Below are 27,444 nucleotides of genomic sequence, written 5' to 3'. Positions count from 1 at the left end.
ATGGTACCTTATCATTTTGTCTTATTCCCCGCTGGCAAAGCTATAGTGATATACACATATAGCTTGACATGAGCTGTAAGCTGGGTAAGACTTCAGTTTTTTTTAATTGACCTTATCTGAACCTTATGTGCTTTTATCTGTTATAGCCCATTTTTCGCTGTAAATGTGACTTATCATCTGTCAAATCTTTTCCCAACTACGTGATCGTCAGCTTTAAGGTAAACAGCACGCTAAGCTAAGTAACAGAGTTTTACAAAGCATCTGAATATATGACGTCCTAAGCGCGATTACCAGGGCCACACTATACCCGTTGGAAAGTATGATCGTTAGACTTCCTGGTTTCTACACGTAACGATTGCCAAAGATATAAAAATGATAGCTAAGACCGACTAGCCCAAAAGCACTTTCCAAAACACTGACTTAAAGTAACTACAAGCTAGAATTATAATACTTTTCGACTGATATTGAACCTGAACATGATACACAATATTGCATAGCGCGCAAAATCCACATGTCTACGCGTCCAATGTGCGTTTCAACGTCACTCATAAAATATGCAGACACAGCCTTCTACTGTTATATTCATAACTGGGGATCAACCCGGTTTCTCTTGTTATTTTAAACGTAACCTTTTTCCATACCTACCTATTTTTGTTTGTTTGGAATATTTTGCCTGTAGATACGTTATTTTATTAGTAGCTTAAATCGCTAGAGATATCATATTTATGAGGAAAACAGGCGTATAAAACCTTAGGTTTTGTTTCCTATCTAGTTTTCTGTGTCATTGAATTTTAGGAGATATACTTCTTTGGAAGCTTTTTGCTACTGATTGGCGATTTAAGGTTACGATATGATTTTGTCTCCTTACTATATTCCTAGTTTTAATAACTAATTTAACCTTGTGCCTTGTGAAGTTGAATCAAAGGCAGGTGCCTTTGATTCAACTTCTAGCTTGACTGATATCTACCAAATTTATTTTACATGAAATGCCTGCCTATCTCACCAGACAACTACGTTTCTGAATAACAATAAAGTTAGTATAATAAGGCAAATAAAAGACAAATTTAAAAAAGACGTAGTGTATCTACATTGAAATAGCTTTATTTTCCCGAAACGAAGGTAATTGACCTTATCAACAAGTAAAATCTGATCAAAACATGTCGATCACTTTTCTAGATAGTAAATAAACGAACAAACAATATGAACGTTCAAACAATTTTGTTTCACTTTCATATTTAGCAGATTATAGAGGCATTTTTTTTAAACTATGTCAAATCAAGTCACTGTAGGCATTTTAATATGTGCACTGTGTGTAACGCGAGAGTGTTATGTGTACAAGATAAAACAGGTCTTAAGTAATAGTTTATTAATTAATTTATAATTAATCCATATTTAAATACATCATAAAACATAACTTTATGAATTGACCGTAGGCCAGTTTTCTTCACGACATCATTGAACCTACTGGGTTCAATGCAATTCACTGATAAAAAATAAAAACAATCAATGTTTGTGTCATTGGACTATTTAAACGGAATGTGTAGCGTAAAATTGAATTCATATCGGAATACTCGTTAAGAACATCGGACGACAATTGGTCGCAAGCGAGAATATTTTAACGAAAAAGTTTTGCCTCACGGACTGTTGTATAACTGAGGTCATCTGCATCCTAACTCTTAACCAACAACGACGTCTGACAAAAATAAATTAAATACGCAGATTAAAAATATAAAAAATTAATAATAATTAAATTAAATAAATAATCCTAGTTCGTGTAAAAGGATCTTTCTCCGTGAAGTGATGTAAAATTATCACCTTGTTTGTCAATCGGGTTTGCGGGAAATCCGAAGAATCTGTTTACAATTCGTACCCTCAATAAAGGTGTTACAGTTAAAGCTTTGAGTAAATAGCCTCTGTACAATTGACGATAACATTTGATTTATAAAACCGCTGCTGAGGTGATTTGCGAGGAGAAGTAAAAGGTTTACTGTGATTATGAGTGTGGAAAAGAATGTTGAATACGACGTGGATAAGTACGAGTACCTGCCTCCCGAGGGTGGCTGGGGGTACATGGTGTGCATCGGACTCTCTGTTATATTTGTAAGTTCTGTTTAGTCTTTATTTTTATTTCGGTAGATACGTAATTATAAATCTGGTCGAATACTAAGTTTAAGAAAATATTTTTTTTGTTTTGTAAATTAGACATTAAAATTATATTATATATATATTTTTTTAATTTTCCCTTTTTCGAGTAGGTAGGTACTTGCCCTTTTCTTGATTTTAATTTTGAAGTTAATAAATAGTTTGTTTTGTTTAATTATGACCTGGCAGATTTAAAAATCATAACGAGCTGCGACTACTAAAAAAACTAGCTAAAAGTTTAGTTTAATTTACAAATCGCGTTTACAGTTTCAGTCCTGATTAATAAATTAGTTTCGTTTTAGTTAATTATTGAAATTAAAATATCATGTACCTGTGTAATCATGGTGTTCCATTGCATATTTTTGTCATATGAAAGAAAATAACCTTATAAACCGTAACAAAAAAATATATTTTTAAAACCTCCTCCGATTACTCTAAAACCTTTAAAAATAGAACAAGGAAAAATAGAACGCAGGTATTAAAAACCGCGGTATTGAATAAATTAATTATTTTGAAATTTTTATTCGAAGAAATCTTTTTATATCTCTCAAATCATTGACACCGAGTACATTCATACCACATTGACGCAATGACTCAAATCATCGCCATTTTAGCTAACGATCGCGTTTAGACCAAAAACTTCAAACAAAAAAATATACCTAATCATATTTGTTTTAAGTTTCAAATGTCAGACGATACAGGAGTTTGATATAGTGTGGGAACCGAAAAAAAAAAAACATTACGAAGGTTATATATCAAATACTTTTTTGAATTAATAGAAGCATTCATGCTGAAAGTGTAACGACTTAGCAACAAGGAGGTTAATTGGTGCGGAATGGTAATTGCAGTGAGGTTATCATGTTAATATACTGCATACTTTGTTTTCCACACAGACTCATACTCAGGCACTGGAATATTTACATAGGTCACATTGTCATGATCAGAAAGAGGTCGTATAATTAAGCAGAGACGATTTGAAGAGAGTAATATAAATTAAATGAAAACAAGTCGCGTTCTATAGACATTAGAATGTTGTAAATTAACGTGTTAGGTAATAAACTTGTACGAAGACATTGGCATGTTGATAATTTATTTCCTGTTTCATAATACCGCAAAGTATACAAAAAATGTACATATTCATAATATACGTTAGCACGCACGTGCGTACTTGTCCCTACGCGCAGTAAGTCAAAACAAACGATCTAAACACTAGCAACAGTTAATTCTAGATAAATGAATTGACATTTCATTATTTAGTTATTCATTTAAATTTATTTGATTGTCTACATGTAACCTGATATATACGATACAACGGCTATAATGTAAATTCTTTATCTACCCATAAAAATAAATGCGGCAGACACTATAATGTCTATTAATTTGTGAATAAATATCACAATTGAGCGTATTAACTCATTTTTTTACATAAATCTAAATATATACATTTTTGTCTAATTTAAGACTTCGGCGATAAGAATGAGACTTAAATAGGCATCGGTTAGATAATCTAGAAGTCAGGTGAATTTTACAATATTTAAAGATTGGATGTGGTAATTATACAGATTGGAATCGAACGGAAATGTTTTCGTATGCATAGCTTTTGCTTTGCTATGTAGTAGTAAATGTTTATTTAGATTTCACACATAAAAAATCTTATGTTATTTTTTATCAGTGGGAAATGTCGGTTGTATTTTGGTCATCTTATCACATTTTTTGACCTCAGATTAAAAAAAAACGAATATTTAAATCCTATATAGTTTATCTAATGTAGGTTGATGTCAACAGTACTATTGATATTATTATCCGGACCGACTTTTGCCACGGCTGTAGCCTGGTGCCACAAGACAACAGCCAGTGGCGCGTTATATATTGAACTGCAAGAGCGTCTTAGTCCCATAGCCCATGAGACGGCAATCTGACAATACCGGATTGAGATAAAGCGCAGGACATTTTGACGTGCCTTAAAATAATTGTTTTAAGTTAAGCACCTACTATTACTTCAGCTGCAGTGACCGTACTATTCATGCTTTTGGACACCGACACAAGGTACTTGATCTCGATTCCATGTCTTTAATATATATATGATGATAACATCAATCTTTGAACCATTCCAGCACAATGGAACTCTGTCTTTTTCATGAAATTTATAAAATAATTTGCGAGGGTTTTAACTTAGCAACATGGTTGTCAGTTCGGTTATTTTTTTGTTCTAATACGTAAAATTATTATATGATAGTTATTTTGCGTGTCTGTCTTCAACATTAGTTTAGGGATTAGTAGTCTCTCTATATATATCTCCGTATAATTTAATAATAAAAAAGCAAATCTTATCATTCTATTGAACGGATATCATACATAATTTACAAGAGATATCTATCTCTAGATTAGATCAATTACACGTACTCCAAGTATTTATATTAAGAATTCTCAGAATGTCGGTTTAACAAAACTTGTGAATGGACAAGAATTAACATGTTTAATTTTGAAAACATCCGTTTTTTTAAGACAATTTATTCTTACGAACATTTATATCAATCATCATCAATTGGATGTAGGATCCTTCAAGTAGTGATGAATGTTTGAAAGATTGAACGGTGTTCTCTCGCTCTATAATATTATAGACTTATAAGTAGCACTTGTTTGGGTTTTCTCCTAAGACTCATAACGTTTTGCGAGATAACTCTTTCTCTAGAATAGGGATGACGACCTTTTTTTTCAGTGTCCGTTTTAGTTTTATGCATTATAATATTGTTGTATTTTACGTATTTTCTTTTGTCCCGTATACGTAAATTGATGAAATTACAGTGAATGGAACTTCGCGTGACGTCACCATTGTGTGTAAATTTTACGAAATCGTTACGTTACAAGCTCTCCTAAACTCTAAAGTAGTTTATGTAAGTCATTTTTGTTGTTCCAAAAAGACAAAAATACCTGTGCCTAATATATTTTAACTAGCTGACCCAGCAAACGTTGTTTTACCGAATATTTTTTTTTCTAGTTGTTTGTATTTTTAATGCTACATTATAAAAAAAATAAAAATATTTTTTAGTCATAGCAACCCTTGCACTTAGGGGTATGAAAAATAGATGTTGTTCTATTCTCAGACCTACCCAATATGTATACAAAATTTCATAAAAATCAGTCGAACCGTTTCGGAGGAGTACGGTAACCAAAAGGTAACTAACATCGTGACACGGGAATTTTATATATTAGAAGAAGATTATTTAACTTAGGGACTGAATAGCGTTTAATTTGATACCTAGTCATCATAACTGTTCAATTTTACGATTATACTAAGAGTATGAACAATGTAAATCCAAAACCTATTAAGTCTGAGTCATAGATCTACTAATTATCTATTTCCAATTACAACACTCTTTAATTTTATCATTATATGTAAGGTAAAGAAGACACAATTAATTCTTAGTACATTGAACGCTGTTGCTAACGTTGTAATTATGAATCAGATGTTCTGTTAAACATTGATAGGTACCTACTAAAATAAAAATTTATGAATATTCGACGGTCAAGGCCCTCAACGGCCTACAATCATCTCAATTGGTTAGGTGTTACACTATGTTGCACCATATTATTCCACATCTTAACCAGTTTGTATTCGAAGGTTAGTTAAGGCGTACATTGGTCAGTATATCCGTCAATTGACACGACATCTGGTCATTGCTCACGTGGATACACACGCAAAATATCTTATTATTTATTCAATTTTAAGCTTTGTATATGACAGCTAGTTCAGAATGTTACTTGAGTGAAGGAAATTATCATACGTTTTGTATCGTGGCATTAAAATTCATATTGAAAGTGAAATTCCTGAGTCATTTAAAGATACCGGTGCATACTAGTTTTAGAATTAAATCGATTAAAAAATAATTCTTCAAACTATTTTAACCGGACTTAGTTATTTAAAAATTTCAAATGGTCCATTGATCATGTACTCATGTTATCATTTTCATTTGAAAATGTATAACCGAGAAGTGGAGGCCACGACGCCAAGCCCTCAGTGCGCGACGTGTCGCGGGTTCGAACCCGGCGTAGGACAAGTATCGTGAGACCCAGGAATGCTTGTCCTGAGTCAAGACGTCTTTGTACATGTGCTTTAAATGCTTGTGAAACCCACCACGACCCAAGGATTAAATGTAATTAGGCGGAAATCGGTTTTTCAATAAAAATAAATGATGTAGCCCTACGTGTCAGGTATGCATATGAGTTGATTAAATAATTAACTACATCATATTAAATTTAACTTTAATACATAATTATTTCCATCCGATGTCAATATAGAGTGAATAAATAATAACGTTGAATTAAACAAATAAAATGTTTGCCTCTGTCATACAGCGCTCGGCAAATTACATAATTAATTAAATATAAATTTACGAATTCGTGAAATGGAATCACATAATTTATTTTTATTCAATTAAGTTTTAAAATACTGACGTTTTCGAGATAAAATATTTCTGTTACCGTTATAAAGGTATTTAAAATGTATATCATTTTGTGTGATTAAACTATAATCTAAACTATAAGGTATAAAATTCTCCTGTCGACGCGTTTGTAGTGAAACTCATAAATACCTGCTTTACCGATTCTCATGAATTTTTTTGGGCTTGATTAAGGGAACGAATACCATTTATTTTTCATTTACCAATTTCTTTTATTCGTCTGTAATGATTTTTCTACACTAGAATTTCCCTAAAACTCTATTTCTATATGGCAAAACAACGTACGCCGGGAAAGCTTGTAATTTATACGAAAATTCTTCATTCATAATAAAATAACGTAACAGCAATAAATAAAATACCTATTTAAAAATATATATATTTTAGAGTTTTACGCACAAATGCAATTTCATTTGTAAGTTATAAAGGTAAAAAATACGTACCAAATAAGCAATAACGTTACATGATAGGTCTTCTTACTAAATACTTAGTATTAATCACCAAGGTACATATTAATAATTAAAGAATGTCCACTAATTAAATGATGTAACGGTTTACTCACGCGTATTTATCGGGGTAGCCCGACTAACTAGGCTCGCGAGTCGAACTACCGGGGTAGTTCGACTCGCGATCCCGCCGCGTCTGCTCATGATTAAGGACTCCGGTTGGGTCCGAAACTAGTCGGGCTACCCCGATAAATACGCGTGAGTAAACCGTTACATCATTTAATAATGAATAATTCTCACGACAGTTACTATAAAAAAAAAATGACCACTAAGCTTTTAACAAAAAAACAAATTATAATCACTGCTTAACATTGATGACATACGACGCGAGCGTCATTTTTCCAACCCTGTTTTCTTTTCGTTCCACATTTGAAATATTTGACGTTTTACTTTTCTTCTTTTTAGATTGCGGGCACAGCACACCAGCCAGTGTTTGGTTTTATATACAACGACTTTTTAGACGAATTGGGAGTCGGTACTGCAGCGGTGACAGTTGTGTTTGGTGTTTTTCAAGTTACCCTCGCTGTTGCAGGTAAATATGAAACCTCTTTTTTACTTGAACTTCTTTCATTTACACTCTTGGTCCATTCAAATATTGACTGACAAAATCTTTAATCGCAATAATACTAGTTACAGTTGTTACTCCGCTTTCCGTCCGTCTGTTACCAGGTTTTATCTCATGAACCGTAATAGCTAGTTAATTTGAATTTTCAAAACCACTGTGTTTCTGTTGCCGCTATTATAAAAAACACGAAACTCTAATCAAGTAAAGCGACAGTAGCCACGGTCATAGATTTGATGGTGAGCAATTTTATTCCAAAGTGATTTGTAAGTACGGAACAAGTGTCACAAGAACGACTCACAGATGAGCTATTAAAATCATTCAAAGCGCATAAGCGCATAATCCACTTTAACAATGTTTGCATAATAATTTGGACTTTTAGCATATTAAATGTTTCGACTTATTTATAACTTAGTTTAAAAAGCTAATGACCAAAATATACAAGTTGAGAGGCAATGTACAATAATTGGGTAAAAATCCAACGCAGTCATTCTTATTAATGCCAACTTATAATATACATTAATAGATAGAAGTAAATTATAGTTATTTATTTTTGCAATACCTTGTTCTCAAAAATATTGTTCATGAGTGTTGAATTATTTCTTTACTAGCTGTTTACCGCGGACCCGCCCGTTATAAATCAAAAATAGCCCCACAGGGGAACATAAAATCGGGATAAAACTATCTTCTATGTTAAACCAGATAATAAACTATCTGTGTGCCAAAATTTGTCCTAATCTGTTCAGTGGTTTTCGTGAAAGAGTAACAAAAATACATATAAACTTTCCCGTTGATAATATTACTAGGATTCGAGTGCCAAGAAAATGAAGTCTCTGTTTATCTTCTTGATGCACTTATCAAAACGTTCGCGCTGTCTGAGTGAGCATTTACAGCGTTTCATTTATGTACAGTTCAGTATATCAAGCGTTAAGAAGTATTCCGGGTTATTCTTTTATAGACGTAGCTGTCGACTTTATCCGCATCGGAGAATAAGATACAAGTTTTTACCAAGTTCATAGTTTTTAGAGTGTATCCTATACCAGACATATTTTTAATATCTTATTATTTCTCTGCTTATATTAGTCATAGGATGATAGTATAGATATACATATGTTACCTATAATGTTCCTCAATCGATGGGCTTGCACGAAAATAGTTATTCAAATTGAAACAGTTAGTAGTGATTGAGTGAAGTGTGTTCAAACAAACCAACAAAATCTTCAGCTTTCAAAATATAAGTATAGATATAACAAAACAAATAATACTTTTTGTAAAGCACTATTTCTTATAAGTCATTTAGTAGTTGAAATGGAAAAAAAAACCAGAGGTTGTTATAGCCTTCGTTGTAAATAATTATGTTAAAAACTGTTCATTTTGAACGCTCGACGCAAATAGAGGGGTGTTGTAAGTTAGTCATCGTAGCTCCTGAAAGGGTAAACCGATTTTAATGCTGTTTTTATTTGAAGATGGGGTTTTCTAGCGATGGTTGTTAGACATTCATATATTGGAGAAATCGGTCTAGCCATTCCCAGACCATGAGCTCTTTTCTAACTATATGATTGACCACTATACGAGTATAGAATTCTGATTGCTGATAAATACTAATCCATTAATACATTGATTTTTATGTTTTGCATTTAATGATTGACCAGTTTCTTTATATATTCATAAATAAAATCTCTCGAAATGCTTTAACATAAAAAAAATCTGCATTCATTGATGTCAAAATGTTATCCGCTTAATAGATTTGTTTCTTAATGCATTCAAAAGATTACACTTATGATAATGTAAACTAGCAATATCATTAACAAACAAAACAAAACAAATAAATTTATTGTTCGAACACAATTATGTTAAGTAACACCAAACTAAAAACATGTATACTGAAAAATATCTCTTATTTACCTGATTTAGCATAAATTACGTGGTATATTGATTACATGTAGAATGATATGAAGACCTGCATCAGTCACCACATTAAGCCCACTCAGCGTAAAGTGTAGTTTGTTGGATTCCCGTGTAGGTAAAGAATTTGATTGATCCCCTAACGTATTTTAGATAATTATTAAATCTCTTAAAACTTTTGAGGATATCGGTGTACCGGGTCCTGTGATACTTTGTATAGTTAGTGAGTTAAATAATACATGCTACGAAATGAAAAATAGGTCAAAAGTTAGATAACACGACCGTAAAGGAGAAAAATTTTAAATATTTTTTTTTACCACTTTCATATCAAATAACGGTTTCTCCTTCATTTCGCCGACTAGTGTCGTCATCAAAACTTTTCTCCGGCAAAAAAAATAGTTGTACTATAATAAAATAAAATAAAAAAATAAAAAAGCCTTTATATTTCCAGTTTAACAAAAGAAATAACTTACAATTATGTTTTTTAACCTATGCCTACTTATTTTACAATAGAAAAAATTTGGAGTTGAACTATAACGTAAGCTAAATATCTTGATGATAATTAATTTGAAATCTAAATTTCAAAATATGTCTGGACTGTAGATATAACAGCAAGATAAGCTAATAAACGTCTATATAAGCACTAAATAGCCATTTATAATTAATTTTGTAGACTATAAAAGATGTCCTATGTAACTCATTATGTTTGAAATGATTGTTTGGGATAGCTTCTGAAAAGATTTGCAATAAAAGTAGGTACGAAGGTTTTTGAAGTCACCACATTTTCTAACTGATGAACTAAAAACTTTTTTTACTATTTTCGACATGTTATTTGACTTGCGATGGAATGCCTACTGTGTAAAAAGTCTTGATCTCTATGTCGAATATATGTAGAAAATAAACGAAGAAAGAATTGACTATAGAAACAAGTAATATTAAGAACTATTTTCTATAGTCAGCTTCAGCGCAGTTCAATTCTATGCAATTAAATTTGTTTCCGTTGAGAATAAGCAATTGATTAGGCGGCGATAATGCTATCAGATACATATCAGGCGTCGGCGAACTATTGTAATACCACTAATTACTTCAAAGTGACAACCCTGACAACTGAAGTTTAATGTGGTGACAAAAGCCTCATTTACCAACATCTTGGACTGGGAAAACACACCTTTGGGTTAACGCTCTCACTGTAGTTAACTTTAGTAGTAGAAAAGGAATACATTTCACAAAAATAATTATTTTATCCTTACTAACATTAAAAATACCATGAAAAGTCTGTTTATTTGTCTGACGTGCTGTAATGCTAAATCTACTGATTGGGTTCAAATAAAATTTGTTACTAAGCTAGAGTTAAAAAGCTTAGAATTTTCATTGTCCAAAAAAGAGTTGTAAAGGGCTGAAAAGCTTTTAAGATCGAGCTGGAAAAATATTTGTAGGTTATAGGTTTCATGTAATGGTCAATAAAGTCCGTATCAGCTAAACGGTAAATAAATTAAAAAAATAAAATTACCTACATCCCTCACCTCTGGGTTAATGCCCCGGAATTAAGTTTATCATAACAGACAAGCCCACATTCATACTCATTTGATAAGAAAATATGACACGAAATCAATGTCTGTATTATTATTTACTGTATGTTAAAATTAAACAAAGAGAAATAACGTCAGAGCAAACTTTACACGGTTATCAAAATTATGTTTTGACAACAAGTGAAGAGGTTGGAGGTCGCACGAGACTTCTTATTTAGTTTATGGACAATGTTCAATGTAACCTAATATGAGTTGATAAAGCATACTTTGATAAATCTGGATTAAAAAAAAAACCAATAAATAAATGCCATTTGTTTGACTCAAAGCAATAATACCGGCAATTCTAGTATTGAAAATACTTTCTGATGAATATAACCTAAATATAATATACACGAAATGGCCAAGATTAAAATTTAATTTCAGAACAATGATTTCCATGTGTCATAACAATACAGTGTTCGCATTTCTTTTGTTTCAGGATTCTCAGCAAACATAGCTTTAAAAAAGTTATCTCTAAGGCAAGTTGGGTTAATAGGAGCATTTATATACACACTAGCATCATTCTTAGCCATATTCGTAAAATCTACGACCCAGTTGATCATAACAAATGGGTTCCTGCAGGGGTTGGGAATGGGGCTACTCATACCTGTCTCCTACACAAGCTTCAACAGCTATTTCACAAAGAAAAAGGTGTTCTATTTAAGTCTGTGTAAGGCCTCTATTGGAATGATAACGATGTTCTACCCATTGTTTATCAAGTTTACGATAACAGAGTACGGATTTAGAGGAACTCTTGCGATACTGTGTGCGATATCAGCTCACAGTATATTTGGAGCTTTAGTCATGCATCCCGTGAAATGGCATATGGTGAAGCAGCTGAAACCGTGCGAGAAAATTGTTTGTAAGTATCCTTATACTTAGAAATTCTTAGAAGTTTTAACGACCTAGCGTACTGAAGAACAGGTTTCAAATCGACTTTGTGGGATTCCCTCTTTGTGCGCATTATTTTCACTCAAGTTTCCCGTAACAGATGAAGTAGAGCTTAAAGTTAAGCAAAGTAATGCACCTTCACTTTTACTTAATTTTCCTTTGATAGCTTTGGATTTATTGTATGAAATTCTTTTCAATAAGCAGTATTCTCAGGCTGTAGTTTTTATTTCCCAAGAAGCATTCTCATTATAATAATCTATTACATATCTACAGTAAATTTTCTCATCTGTCTAAGCATATTTAGGTGACATCCGTTTTTCAGAACAGTCATCAGAACAATATAAGTTGATACTTAATACAATGTTAATAAATTTCCAGTAATACCACCCACACCAGCTCACGAAGATAATAAGGGAAAGTTCAATTTCGACGCCCCCGGAATAGAAACATCAGACAACACGCGTTCAGTAGAGAATTTGTATCGAATCAATCGCTTGGAAAATCCTCAGAAGGGCGCCGAATTACTATTTGTGTCGAAATTAACCGATTCCAGACGATTAAGCATACCAGTTGTATTGATCCCAGCAGACGGGAAGATAGATAGTAAATTCGATTCTAGCGATCATGTGTACAGAGAGAATTTGTACAAGGCCGCGTCAGTATCGAGCTTGGGAAATTTCGGGAATATCGCTGCGGAACCAATGCCGATTATCAAGAACAAGGAAGGAAAATGGTGAGTTGTTATTGAGAACTTTCATTTTGAGTAATTGGAAATAACAATAGGATTGCGTTTTGTTTACGGTTTCAATAAATAAATGATGGGTCGCCCCAAATTAGAAGACATAACTATTCTAATATTTGGCCAAAAAAATGTAGATTTCTTATCATACGGATATGCGAATTCCTAAACATTAATGTCAATTTAAATACGGATAACAGAAAAGGAATTTGGAAGAGGAAAACATCTAATTATATAAACATTTATTTCTGCAACATCACTCAAACGACAAACATAATAGTTAATTTATGTAGCAAGAATGTCAGAGACGTCTCGAAAGTAATCTAGAGGAATGCATTAAACTTATTTTATTCAAATTTATGCACCAATGACCTTGGAACACAGCTGGAGGTGAAAAAGAATTTTAGGTCAATTTGAATTCTAGTATTGTGAACCTATTATTGTAATGCGAGTAATACTAAACTGCTGACCCGTTGTATCCTAGTCAAACCACATATTTTATCCATTTATCTATTTATTTATCATAACCTGAAACGTGCAACACATTTTTGTACCCACTTACCAATATTTATCTTGTACGTGCTATTAACATTTTTCTGACTTGATTTTTAATAAAGAGCCGTCTTTTAAGTGGAATTCATCTGAAACTGGATATTTTGAATAATGTTATAGCTTAATTTTGTTTTTATTTTTCAGGCAAACAGTAGCGGAATTTTTGGACTTAACCCTTCTGAAGGACCCAGTTTACGTTAATATTATATTTGGACTGGCTTTAACTTTCTTTTCTGATCTCACATTTTTCACTTTGGAGCCCATATTTTTGGACAAGGTGCACCTTAGTAAGGTAAGGGTCTACATATTATTTTTTAATTTACCAATTATTTTAACATTTAATTGGCTATAAGAAACGTGCTTCTTGGGAAATACATAATTATTACTATTACTATCCGCGTCAGTGGACTATGATGATGAGAACACGTCAAATGACTCGACTTCTTTGGGATGAGCAGAAGGGAGTGTCATACTTCTAGAGACTAAAACTCTAAAACCCTACTATGTTCTACTTCCTTTGCCCTTCGTGTTCCGTAGGCCACGGTATTCCTTTCGGATAATCCCGCTGCCTTGGGTATGACTGATTCTGAGTTGACTAACAATAATTTAACCTACCTCAGCAAAAGAAGTGATTGAAGAGATGAAGTGATTCTCACTTCATCTCAACCAGCTCAACTCTTCCACAATTTAAAAAAGTATTTTTCTTTTATTTCCCAGGCTGTCAGACAATTTGTTTTTTGTTCTCTTGTTCTGTCTGAATCCAAGTGTTGCTATTGTGTTGCAAATTCAATGAGAATGCCGAGTAAACTACGAAATTTCTGGTAGACGAACAGGGAAATGACAATAACAACTCCACCGTACTGTTGTTTCAGACTATTGTTTCATTTCTCTTAATTATCTCGTGCAATTAAATTTTTTTTTTTAAACTACTGACAATATAAACAGCTACGAGCTTTCGAGTGTTACTGCGAGCTTTAAAAAAAAGTAAATTAAGGTAGAGAAACTGATCCCATTTATATAACGTAAGCAACGCGTATATCCGAACTTTTGATTTTATTGTATAATACCCGCGACTTCAACCCTGTGGTGAATAAGAGCCTAGGAGAGATTGTAGTGTGTACTAATATATAAAGCTGAAGAGTTTCTTTCTTTGTTTGTTTGTTTGAACGCGCTAATCTCAGGAACTACTAGATCAAAATGATAAATTATTTTTGTGTTGAATAGACCATTCATCGAGGAAGGTTTCAGGCTATATAACATCACGCTGCAACCAATAGGAGCGAAGATAAAATGAGAAATGTGGCAAAAACGGGGAAAATTATTAATCTTCGAGGGCTTCCGTCTAAAAATTCGCGGACGCGGACGAAGTCGCGGGCAACAGCTAGTAATTAATATTGCGACTATTCGTTGAGATGTCAGCTATCCTATCTTTCAGGTTTGATCAAGCTGCACTCGGTGTAAACATTTTATTGAGATTAGGAAAGCTTTATAGAATATAATGGATAAAAGGTGACACGTAATTAATATATTTTATAGATGAAAAACTGAACAGTAGAAACAGTCAAGAAATCTTAACGGACTCTAGCTAAGTCTGAATACCGAGAAGATAATAAGAAGTAATAAAAATAATATCAAAAGTCATTAATTAATCAAATTCATTCAGATGATTATAGTACTTGACCATTTTATGTTGTAATTAAAAGAGTTTTAGCATTCATCTAAATTATTTAAATTCTTGTCGAATATGTATTGTCACCCAATAAATTCCGTTGTATCTCATTAGATTTTACAACTCTACGGCACAATGAATTAGCAAAGACATTTTACTAGTTTTGTTGCATACTTTTGTATTCATCATGCGATTTTAGCGTGTTACATTCTTTCATATTAATATCAATTCTATAAATAAAATCAGCTGGTTAACTCTCCGAATATAGAACTAATCCACTATATATGCACAGTTTTTTATGCACGTATGATCAAGGTCTGTTAGAAGTTTAAAAGAACATTTATTCAAGATTATGTGTAGGTATCTTACTATAAGTGGTTGAGTTATTTTTATCTATTATTATATTAGAACTGATTAAATAATATATGAATCGTGAGTGATTTTTAATCCCTGACGCAAACAGATAAGTTATAATTATTACTTAAGCGGTTGAACTGTTTTCTATGCGTTTATTTTATTTAAAACAAGGTTTTCTATCGTCATCTGTCATACGTGTTCTGCCAAAATCAGACTTATAAGTTACATTATGTTAATCTGTCTGTGGCACCGTAGCTTCTAAATGAGTAAACCTCTTTACGATGTGTAATATGGCTTTAAGTTCAAATGACAACGACCAAACCCGCCAAGAAACCATATCACAAGAGAGCTCAATTCTTACTCTCATGCAAAAAGAACTCTACATTATGTTTTCAGTTAACTTCAGCTGAGACTTACCGTACCACCTCATATTAAAAACTTTTATTTTTGTTTTAGGCGGAGATAGCGAATATAATAGCAGTAGGAGGTGCGATGGACATGTCAGCCCGCTTGTTCCTGGGTGTAGCCGGCCAGTTCTTCAGAATGAACAGTCGGTACATGTTTTTCTGCGGCGCCTTGTTCACCGCGCTGTTCCGATTTGGTAAGTTTTTTAAACTACGAGTACTATAAAATTGGGGAAGATCTTCTCTCAGTACAGCGAGGACAGAACCATGTCCTTTTATTACGTTCAGTGTGTTTATTTATTGAAATTGAGACTATTATACTAAAATGGCTTGTTGTTTATTAATTGCAATTTACACATGACTGTAAATAATTTAGTTATTTCATTCTACTGTCTTCTAGTTTTAACTTTGCTTTTTTGGATTTAGTTTTTGCACTGCTAATTAAAAAGAGTATTTTATTTTTGGACATTACGTGACAAAACAGCATAAGTCAGAAAGGAATTCTAAAGGAAGCTATAGGTAAACCTGCTCAAAAACTTTTTATGATGTAGGTTTAAAAATAGACAAACTTCTTAAATCAAGGATGTTTTATGTAAATGTTATCGCTTTTCTGCATTAGAAGCATTTAGAGATAAATGTATTTTTATAGCTTAATACGGTTTTATTTGAAAATACTTAATTCAACACACAAAACGCGTTGAGTGTGGTAATTTTTGAAAATGTCAGTATCCATTATTTTTTGAATTCATTAAAATGCAAAAGTTCATTTTTAATGGATAATAGATATTTTATGTTTTCCAAAAAAATGATAAAATTATTATTCGTATCTGAGCCAAAACTTCAATCCACAAGTTTTTTATTCATTACATTAGCAAGGAATCACCCATAGCTATATAGACCATCCCCTTACATTATTACTGTCTTATACTTTATCATGAAACACTAAAAAAATCGTTGATTCAGTCAATGTTTCTCCATACATTTATTTCATATCCCTCCCCATAGGAGGAATTAACACGTTAAAATACTCTTCAGTACCTATCGATATAGAAAAGAATATCTATTTAGATATATAGAGGTAATAATACTTTTTGAACAATCGTGATGGCCTCGCGTTACTGCACTTTGTATATTCGATCCTAACCCAGGCAAAAAGTACCGATGTGACTTTTTTAACGATATAATTACGTCCTTTCTTAATTATTCAAAGAAACAACTGATAAACATTGAAGCAAAACTTCGCAAAGAATACTGCATTCCCAATATTAGAATCGGTAATTAAACTATACCGGGCTAGGTTGATGATAATGCTCGTTCCCTATATGGATAGAAGCCCATAGCCATGAATGCTGTTATTATTATATTGAAAGTAATTATTTGTAACATTATTACTTGTTCTGTCCTTTCATTTACTTATTTATTGCTTATTTACACACTACAATGCAATTAGTGTCCGTAAGTGTATTATTTAATAGCTCTGATATGACATGTACAGACACTTGATACCGTGGAATTTATTTCAATTGTTTAAAAATAAAATTATCTACAAATAACATAAATTGTATACGCATCTTGTTATGTTATTTCTGATGTAAAGTTATTGGTGTTTTAGTCAGATAATTTGATCAATATTATTTCCAAACTGCAATATTCCCTAGACTTATACCCAGAATTTATAGTTGTCTATTAGTTAAAGTATAGGATAAAATCTACCGTACCTACGTGAACAAGACAAATACATTTTGATAATAACTCTTGCAACTTTTTGGGTACCAGAGCTTTTACCAAGACCAAAATAGGCATTTTTGACCACACATATACGTAGGTCGTGCATAAGGTTTGAATCCGCAGCCCAAAAACATGATGCCGCATCATTGGAGAGGTGATCTAAACCATCGGCCATGTTTGTAGCCAAATTATGACGTAACTGTCAGAAACGGATGGATTCATTGAGATTTAACGAGCCTGAACCCATTCAAGACACGACTGACTACCACTTTTTCATTTATAATTGACCACCAGACGTTGTTTATATAACGACCAAATCTATATAATTGGTAAATGAGTCCATATGTTGCATTTAACATTCAAAATTAATAGCTAAAGTAATAAAAAAAATAGTTTTCCCACAATATTATTTTGTTTTTGACATTTGATATAATAGTTTTTAATTTACATAATACAAGACATCCCGTGACTAATAAAGGATGTGAAACCATGAAACGATAATACAATTAATATTTTAGTATTTTTATATAGCTTATGATAATATGCGTTTCCTTATTTTAGGCTTGTTGATTCGAATTTGATGTAGGATTTTAATATTTAATTTGATCATGTGACGTATTTGGTTACATAAACAAATATTATTGTTTATGTCTAAGCTGAATTTACGTGCGGATTAATCAATAAAAAAAGTTAAATAAAAGCGATTTTAAAAATTGTTTTGCTTCTTCCTCGTTTAAATAATAACATTAAGCGATATATCTAGCTTTTTAGTTCATAAAAACAAATGACTGTCTTTGTACATGTGCTGTGGATGTTTCTATAAACCCTCATGACCCAAGGATTATTGCAGAAGTCGTTCTTAAACTGAATCTTCTAAATGCGGGTTCTCTAAAAGCTTCATTGCATGTAGCTGATTTTCACTTTTTCCATGGACAAGAATCTTTTATTCTCCTCTCTCCTTAAAGGATAAACTCCGAGTATAAAAAAAACAACTTATACCGAAAACATTCTTAAGTATTTTAAATTTAAATCCGTTTTCTATATCTATACCAATATTATAAAGAGGAAAGATTTGATTGTTTGTTTGTTTGTTTGACACGAATAGGCTTCGAAACTACAGGACCGATTTGAAAAAAATCTTTCACTGTTAAGAAGCTACATTAGTCCCGCTGAACATAGGCTATAATTTATTTTCAAAAATATTAGGGATCCTTAAGAAACTTGCCATGATGTAACCAAATCGGAAACCTATTCCTGCGTACGCTGCTAAAACTATTGACAATAGAACAAAATGATGTACTACGGGATTGTAGATCTTTTTAATATCTATCTTCCAACCACGAGGACGAAGTCGCGGGCAACTGCTAGTATGCTATAAAAATAAAATTTCACATAAAAACTCTACCCACTAGAGTCTCGAGAAGCTACTGTTAATAGATTTGATGTTATTATAATAATTATTAATGTCAAACAGTTTCTTTAATTTAATATGATTTACGAATAAATATTTAAATATGTCATAATTATGTTTATATTAACACTTTTTTATTGATTTGAAATATCAGTTTAGTAAAGTCATAACTCATTTTTTAATCCAAATAAACGCATTCAATTTATTAGAACCAAACAGAATTTAATAAGTAAAACTATAATGGTTCCAATTTATATTCAGTCGTAAAATAATAAGGCTTTTATATTATTATTAAAGTTTAACAATTTAAGTATGTATAAATACAGCGCATTTATACAAATGTATTTACAATTAATTAAGTCAAATTTATTAAATTATCTAAAAGCGCTATAAATAAAATTTCGGTTTTGATTTTTGAATAATTCAAAGATGTTTGCTAATAGTATACCGAAACTTCAGCATACACGGTTTCAATATGTTAATGTTTGTATTAATCATTTCTGATATAGATTACGATCCAAGAGATTAAATACTTATTCTTAAACTAAGACAGTCTGTACAGCACTTTCACAAATACCGATCAAAATACTTAAAACAATTGACTAATGAATTAAAATTCTATTTAATTTTCAGTGTTCATCCAGTTTTCATCGTACATTCCGCTGTTGATCCTGACGGGAATTCTCGGGTCTTTAAGATCACTAGTCCACATCGCCCAGCCTATAGTGATAGCTGAACATGTGCCGATAGAGAGGTACCCGCCGGCGTATGGACTCTACATGCTGCTGGCTGGAGCTATCAGCTTGAGTGTTGGACCTATGATTGGTGAGTGAAAAGTAGCTAATAATGATACCTGCACGACTTAGGCCCGATTTTTCAATAGTCAGATAACTTTTATCTGAGGAATAAATATGGGCGTTTGACATATTTTCTATACAAAAGCTGTCAAAACGTCAAACTTATTCGTCAGATAAAAGTTATCTAGCGATTGAAAAATCGGCCCTTAAAGAAATAGGGTTTTAATTGTGGAAGAGGTACTTCGCTCTTAAACCGTATAGAATGCCACTCTTCCACAACTGCAGAAGGTATTATTAGTTCAAGACAGTCAGTATGCTATCTAGCTGCAAAGAGTTTTTAACGAAAAAGGACTTTTACAAACTTAAGAAAAATAGGTATATAGAGTCACTAACCACTAGACCAACCGGTTAGCCGAACTATTAATAATAATACTAAACATTGCTCTACTTAACGATTCAGGTAGATGAGTCTGACAACATTATAATTAGTACAATAAAATACAAAAAATTAATTATGCTTCATTAAAAAGTTTATAAATAAACGCAAATACTCAGACACACCTCTTAAGATATTATTGGTACAGTTCGTGCATAATATAATCGATATTGTCTCTTTTTTTTGAAGATGTTCTAAAAATCTACTTATCATTCTGATAACATATTTACATATCTAATTCTAGAAGATACCGATTTAGACACACATTTGAGCTAGAATCTATGTTCAGTTTCCGTTCAATATTTCATTAAGGTAATATAAAAATATTAAGTGTCACGGTGGCTGTTTGGTTCTTAGTATAGATTAGTATGTACGAGGTGCAAGTTCGATTCCAGCGCAGAGACCTACTAATATAACTTTTTCATAGTTATATGTTACACCGTAATTATTTGTAGACCCGATTTAAACCTGGATTTCAAGTATTTTATTCTGCAAGCAAACTGTAGTAGACTAGCGTGGTGGTCATTGTTCAAACCTCCCCTTAATGGTAGAGGCCTCACCCCTAGCAGGGATAGAATAATAAAGGCTGGAAGTATTTTATTTAAAATGTACTTATGTACCCTTAAAGTAGGAAAGCAGAAAAAGCACTTTTAAAGGCATGAAAAAACCGAGTAACTTAATTAATTTATATACGTATATCCTCAATTAGCTTTTAATGACAGATCGTTACAACACCCCGACAGGAAAAATGCGACTAGCATAAATAGTTTTGATGATTAGTTGATTACCTACTCCGAATAAATGTGACCTCTTTTTTGATGAACTAAATTGCTTTATAACTTCCTTACACCGATAATGCCATTAAAATTTATTATTTTATAGTACCAGATACTAATGTATTAGTACCTAGTAATTACAAATGTTTTTCATTCAATTTATATACTTATAATAAAACATTGATACTATTTTTGATAACAATAAAATGTCAATGATATTACAATAATACGCTCATAAAACTAAGAGCTACTATATTAGTTAAAAAATAATAATACTGATATAGTGTATCTGTCAAAATTAAATATGCGTCGCGTAAAATATCAATGCTTTTTGCGTACAAATTAGTAATTAACAGCTGTCGTTTGTTTTACTCGTTGCGACGTTTTTGTGGCAATTAAATTCCACCATATCAAGTCCAATTACAAGTAAGATATTATTATGATAATTCCAAAAAACTTGGTTAACAGAAAGATAGCCTTCATTATAGCATATAGGCTCCTACGATAAATGTGATCCGTGCTAGCGCAAGGCCTGTTGGTCTTGTGGTTAGTGACCCTGACTGCCCTGCCGGAACCCACGTCGAACCCAGGACAAATGTTTGTGTGATAAGCACGATCATTCGTTCTGTGTCTGGGTGTAATTTATCTATATTATGTACGTATTTAGAAATCTATAAGTATGTTTATAAGTTGTCTAGTAGTCATAATACACGCTCTGCTTCGTTTAAGACTAGTTGGCGTTGTGTGGAAGTTGTTCAATTTTTATAAAAAATAATAATTGGGAGAGCCAACAAATGCTGTGCCAATGATTCTTCAAATGTATGAAAGACACCAAGTCACGTGACAATCGTCATAGCATTAGTTTTCATTAGTAGCATGATATTTTGTAAAACCAATTCTTCATTAAAATATGTTTACTGAAACACCTGTATAAGTTAAGTCGTAAATGTTTCAAGTTTAGTTCTAAAGCCTAACAAAATTATGCATATTTATTTTTATTAGGCAGACAGCATTTATTACCAACAAGTTTTGGTTAGGTAATCTGTAAGTTAAGTGTTTTGTAACTTTAATAAAGCTGAACAAACGGTCTTATTATACAGTTTTTAAGCGAAAATACTTGTACAACCTTGATATTTGGATTTTAGTAATGAAGAAACTTTTTTCCAGGTTTAATTATATTTTTTTAACCGACTTGAGAAAGTAGGAAGTTCGCTCTTCGGTCGGTATGTTTTTTTATGTATAGGTCGAGAGTTCTGATCCAATTTAGGTGATTTTTCTTTTGGATACAAAACAACTGTCATTTGTTTCCGAAAAAAAAATCCTTTCAAAACTCTCTAGATGCTTTATTTTAGAATTTGAGGACACATAATTTAGTTCTTTGTAGTAGACTTTCTTAGTAGTTGACTTACTGTTCATACAAGTTTAACAGAACGCCATCTAGTTTCGAACTAAAGGAAGCTTGCATTATGAATATGAGACAACTGATACCGATATTTAGGTATGTAGATAAATGCCACCCAGACATAGACCAACTATTTGTGCTCTTCACAAAAACATTTGTCCTGAATGAAAACTGTACCCATGACTTCTGGTATAGCAGTCAGGGCCCCCCTAAAAATTACACCAACAGGCCAATCAACTTTCATTTAGCTTAAAATTAAGAACTTATCAATAATAGTTCAATTTATCTCTTATAAACAACAGTTTTAACAACATTAACCTACAAATGTATCCACAATTCCCAAACCACGGCAAACGTTACCAAATAATCATGATTCGACAATCCCGTGCCATGAATGACGTTTGCAAACGATGACGTAAGCACGTTCGCATTATGCATCGCCGTTCCAATTTGTACTGACGTTTCAATAGCTCAGTGAATGCATTAATTTGATGCCACAAACGTGTTATTGTTGATAGCGAAACAATTTGCGTTTGTGGTCGTACTACGGCTAAACAAATTTCCGAATTCGATTGACAATTCCATCAAGCAAAAGTTTACAATGAAATTGGGAAAGCTATTTCGGTGGTTGGGGTAAACTAATATGTGTGGTTGTAGGTTTATTTGCTTGTTTACTTCATTGTTGTTCTTTAACTGATTGTTACTGAGCGTAATACAACATAATCTCTGACATGATTTCTGTACCAATGGTTTGAATACTTACGTTGAATAATGTTGGTGTGTTTTTTAAACAAACACGTGGTTCCTAAATTATATTTCAGTGGTATATCTGTTATAGTTATTTTACTGTTGTTTAACATTGGGTTTGGGGCGTTTTATTTTTAATCCAAGTTTTTGATCAAAATTTCACACCCATGTTCGGAATAACATTCTGAATACCTTGACGTACTCGTATTTGGATATATACATACCTAACTGTTGCCCGCGACTTCATCCGCGTGGTTCGAAGATATAAGTTAGGAATTTTTGAACGAAAGCCCTCGAAGATTAATATTTTTTCCCGTTTTTACCAAATTTTCCATTATATCTTCGCTCCTCGATAATGGTAAAACCTTCCTCGATGAATGGTCTATTCAACACAAAAATATTTTTTCAATTTGGACCAGTAGTTCCTGAGATTAGCAAACAAACTCTTCAGCTTTATATATTAGTATAGATTATAGCCTTAATAAAATTACTCGAAGAATTTAAATATTTCATTTAATTATTTATTAACTTTGACTTTTATCTTTGTTCCAGGTTTTGTCCGAGATTACACAGGCAGTTACGCACTGGCATTCAACATGATGACCATGTGCAATCTCTGCTGCGTCGTGCCCTGGGCTACTGAGGCTATCACCAAATATATGAAGAACAGAAACTGTTCCAACTCCCCCAACACATGAGTGAATCTAACGTCTTTAGTATTATGACCTCAAAGTTCTTTTTATAAAAGGACTTAAGTGTCCACCAGGAATTAGATATTCGATAAGGTGTATCTAATTGGTGGGAATCGATTTATGTTTCTAATCGATTAATTTTAAGATATGAAGCACTCTTCACGAAGTATTGTACATTAAAAGTTATGTTTAGAATAACATTTTAAGTATTCTGTATGTATTTTATAATGTATGGATGAATGGACGATACCAAGAAACGATTGAGAATTGTGATGTGAGACGTTTTTATGTAAATGTAAATATAATTAAGTTTCCTTTTTTATTAGAAGCTAAACGATCGAATAAATATTTTGAAACTTATTTAAGACTTGTTTTTACGGGGCGAGATGTGGACAAGTTTAAGGGGGTAGCAACATAATTTTACATTTGTTGGTTCAATCAATGAATACTCTAAGTCCCATACAAAAAATCATTTTGAGCCAGGTTCAAACGGAGCAATAGCATCATGTATAAGTAGATTGCATGGCAACTCCATGGATGGAGTCCAATTCAGTATTCTATTCCTCAGAGGCAAAACATTGTCAAGCTGCTCGAAGTGGCATGTACTAATGGGAATCATTGAAACAACTGTCCTGCATTATTTAATCTCAGTTTCGTGCTAAGGTAACTTCGCAAGATGGTTGTTTTGGTTTTATTTAATACATATACCTTAAACAATTGAATATCAAAAAGGACACGTAAAATTACTCTGACAAATTGAAAATTTATGAATTCTAAAGTACTTAAATAAATCTGAACATTATCGGATCTTGACTGAAAAGGGGGAATGAGGATTGGGAGTAACCCCTTCTTTCTCCTGCAAAATATCTTAACTTTACATATACATACCAGGGTACAATTATCATCATCATAAGTCGAACTTAGTTCGATTCGCGACCCCTCAAGTAATCATGATAAATACGCGTGAGTAAACCGTTGCATCATTTAATAAAATGATTTAAATGATATTTTTATGGTCAGCTATGACAGCTATACTAAAATTATCTGCCACGGAGACCATGTCGTATTTGGAATCGATTATTAGAAAATGTAGAAGATACCGTAGTGTCTTTGTCTTTCAATACCCCACAAAGGACAAGTACAAGGGCGGCAGTGTCCATGTGTAACACTATAAGATTAGGATTACCAGGTCACCAGTCAAGCGTGGTGTTTACAGTATTAACACTAGAATCGTTAAATGACACTTTACAAAAAAATCAGAGCTACATTACAAGAATATAGTTACCGTTAAATTTTAAAGACCCGAATTTGTATTTGCAAATAAAGTATGAGGTAATAAAATTGTACATTAATTTCCTAGTCATATCCTTTTATTTTTGGTAAGGCGGGGGCATTATTATGGATACCCACTCTCTCTCGAACTTAACGGGTACTATCAGACTCTTACTGACTTAACCTGAACTGCCGTGCTACGTCATCCGCGTCTCTGTTTCGGTAGTTCGGCAATGCGTTGCAATCTGTAATCCTTGATACACCGACCGCGGGATCAAGTCATGGCCTGCGATAATTATTCTCCTGTTTAAACATCTATTTTGATTATGCTAAGTACTATTTAGGTCGTTTTGCTCCGTAGATACTGATAATACTTTAAGCTCTTACTATTTTGTTCATATCTACAGTTATGACGCCGAGTGTTTAAATTAATTGATAAATTTTGAATAATGATTGTGACAAATAGAACAGATTATATGCTATAAGATCGACGGCTACATTAGTAATCTAAGACAATATGCAATTAAAACCACGACACTGAGGATTCCGTACAAATATTTTAAGGAGAAGCATGTCGATCGGGCGTATAAACATTGTCGGTAGCCTTCCTTAAATTTATTCTCACCCACCAAAAAATTTATAACCACAACAATCATTGCTTAACTTTGACTTTATTTTTCAACATCTGTTTTAACTGCTACAAATAGACAGCGGAGATCCGGTAGTAGGGCTTCGTGTCTATTATTTTGAACTAGTATTTTGGGCACAGTATCCTATAAACGAGTACACAGTACTATACCACCGTAACAGGGAAATGAAATGTCTTTCCATTATCATGTATCTATACTGATAAAATTAAATATCGCATAATGATATCAAGTCACTTGATTGATGACTGATGTAACTTACCGGCGATGTTGGCAACTAAGAGAAATATGAAAGGATTTACTTGTATTCCAAAAAAAAACTTAGGTGCAGTTGTAATGTTTTAAGAGCATAGATGCACTATATAATAGTGAGTAAAATCGTCAGAGTCTATCAGATAACCAAAGCGGTGTCTCCCTTCTACGTATCTGCAATAATATTGCATTAAAAGTGGAGGTAATAACTCACACAATGCAAAGCCTACCCTTTACCTAAGCAAGCAAAAAGAAGCTAAAAAAAGAACCTAACTCACAGCTGTTTAAATAAAAAAAAACGACGTCTCGGGACTCACTGACTCTTTACAAACTATTTATTCGTGCCTATTAATAATTGAAAAACACCTCACCATTATCGCATCATATAATGTTTGACGCTTTGTGTAGGAGTGAATAATGAACAAAGAAACATTTATCTACGTAGCTACTATTGGTAAGGGGACGTGTGTACTCTTATACCGATGACGATCGCACAGGACGACTAGTCGCAGAATTGTATTTGATTTTTTCAATGAAGTCTTATGTTTAGATTCTACTACTTTCTACTGTAATTTTTTTTTTAATAAAGATTTATTATAGGCTAGTGATAGGGGTTTTACGTAAGTCAAATAATACTTTTACTGTTTTTAGACCCTCCTGAAATGACTTACTTTGTCCTGCTAAACATTTATTTAACCCTAGATTGCTAAGACATTAACGAAACAATTTTTGAGGGTATTCAAAAATAGCTTTGGTATTATTTATTGTTTAGTAGTACTAAAAGAATTATATAAATTTAATAAAGAGATGTTACGTCGTAACGTCGTTTTATTAATAAAAAAGTTACTTGCTTTTTTGTTTTTGTAACAGAGTTTATAATAAAGGTAACTAATGAATGTGTCTCAAAGGAATTACTGTTTGCTCTGTCTACTTTCTGTTTCATTAAAGCCGACGTGAACCTTTTTTATTTGTTGCCAAGCAAAAATGAGCCTTATTTTCTTTTAGTAAATTGAAACTTGTGTCGCTCAAATGAAATGATACGTAACAGCAATTGTGAAATGAAAATGGTTACAATTTGTTCTGGAATTTAGTTGTAGCTTTATGTATAACATTCTAACTGATAATGTTGAAATTTGAAAGTTAATATCTAGGCTATATCTCAGGAGTTATCGCGAAATTCACACGAGAGAGTTCCCACGCTAGCGCTAAACGCAATAAGCTGACGTGACAAAACGGCAGAAAAAAATAGGCATTGTAATGTCCATGCACATGCACGATATGCAGGCTGTGTAGGTACTTTTAAAAGCGTTGTTGCCAGTAAAATAAAAATTCGAGGCATTTATGCTCTTAAAAAAACGTGATTTTTCTGTCAATTCACGTAGTTAAGCGCCGAATCGAAAAGACATTTGACATTTAAAAACTTTTCACAACAAACATTGATTTGCGTCATTTTAGACGCGTCACTCATACATTTAAACGGCATTAATAATTTAAGAAAAGAGGTTTACGACATTTCCGATTGCGAAATCGTT

At 32.6% G+C, this 27,444-nt stretch overlaps 2 protein-coding genes across 2 annotated transcripts in view; one reads left to right on the top strand and one right to left on the bottom strand.

The window, feature by feature from the left end:
* LOC113501932 (solute carrier family 12 member 6) overlaps positions 1 to 27,444 on the bottom strand; it is a 390,722-nt gene that overhangs the window by 246,936 nt on the left and 116,342 nt on the right. The gene's annotated exons all lie outside the window — the stretch shown is intronic.
* On the top strand, positions 1,390 to 23,819 carry LOC113501936 (monocarboxylate transporter 9-like). Its single transcript, XM_026883262.1, has 8 exons — positions 1,390 to 2,100; positions 7,511 to 7,637; positions 11,580 to 12,002; positions 12,410 to 12,764; positions 13,467 to 13,614; positions 15,805 to 15,949; positions 19,525 to 19,716; positions 23,602 to 23,819. The coding sequence occupies exons 1-8, from the start codon at positions 1,996 to 1,998 to the stop codon at positions 23,745 to 23,747; spliced, it is 1,641 nt and encodes a 546-aa protein (XP_026739063.1). The 5' UTR covers positions 1,390 to 1,995; the 3' UTR covers positions 23,748 to 23,819.

Source organism: Trichoplusia ni, chromosome 16, assembly GCF_003590095.1.
Source record: "Trichoplusia ni isolate ovarian cell line Hi5 chromosome 16, tn1, whole genome shotgun sequence".
Classification (NCBI taxonomy): Eukaryota; Metazoa; Arthropoda; class Insecta; order Lepidoptera; family Noctuidae; genus Trichoplusia; species Trichoplusia ni.
Note: the sequence above shows the minus strand (reverse complement) of the source record. Positions and strands in the feature narration are given on the sequence as shown.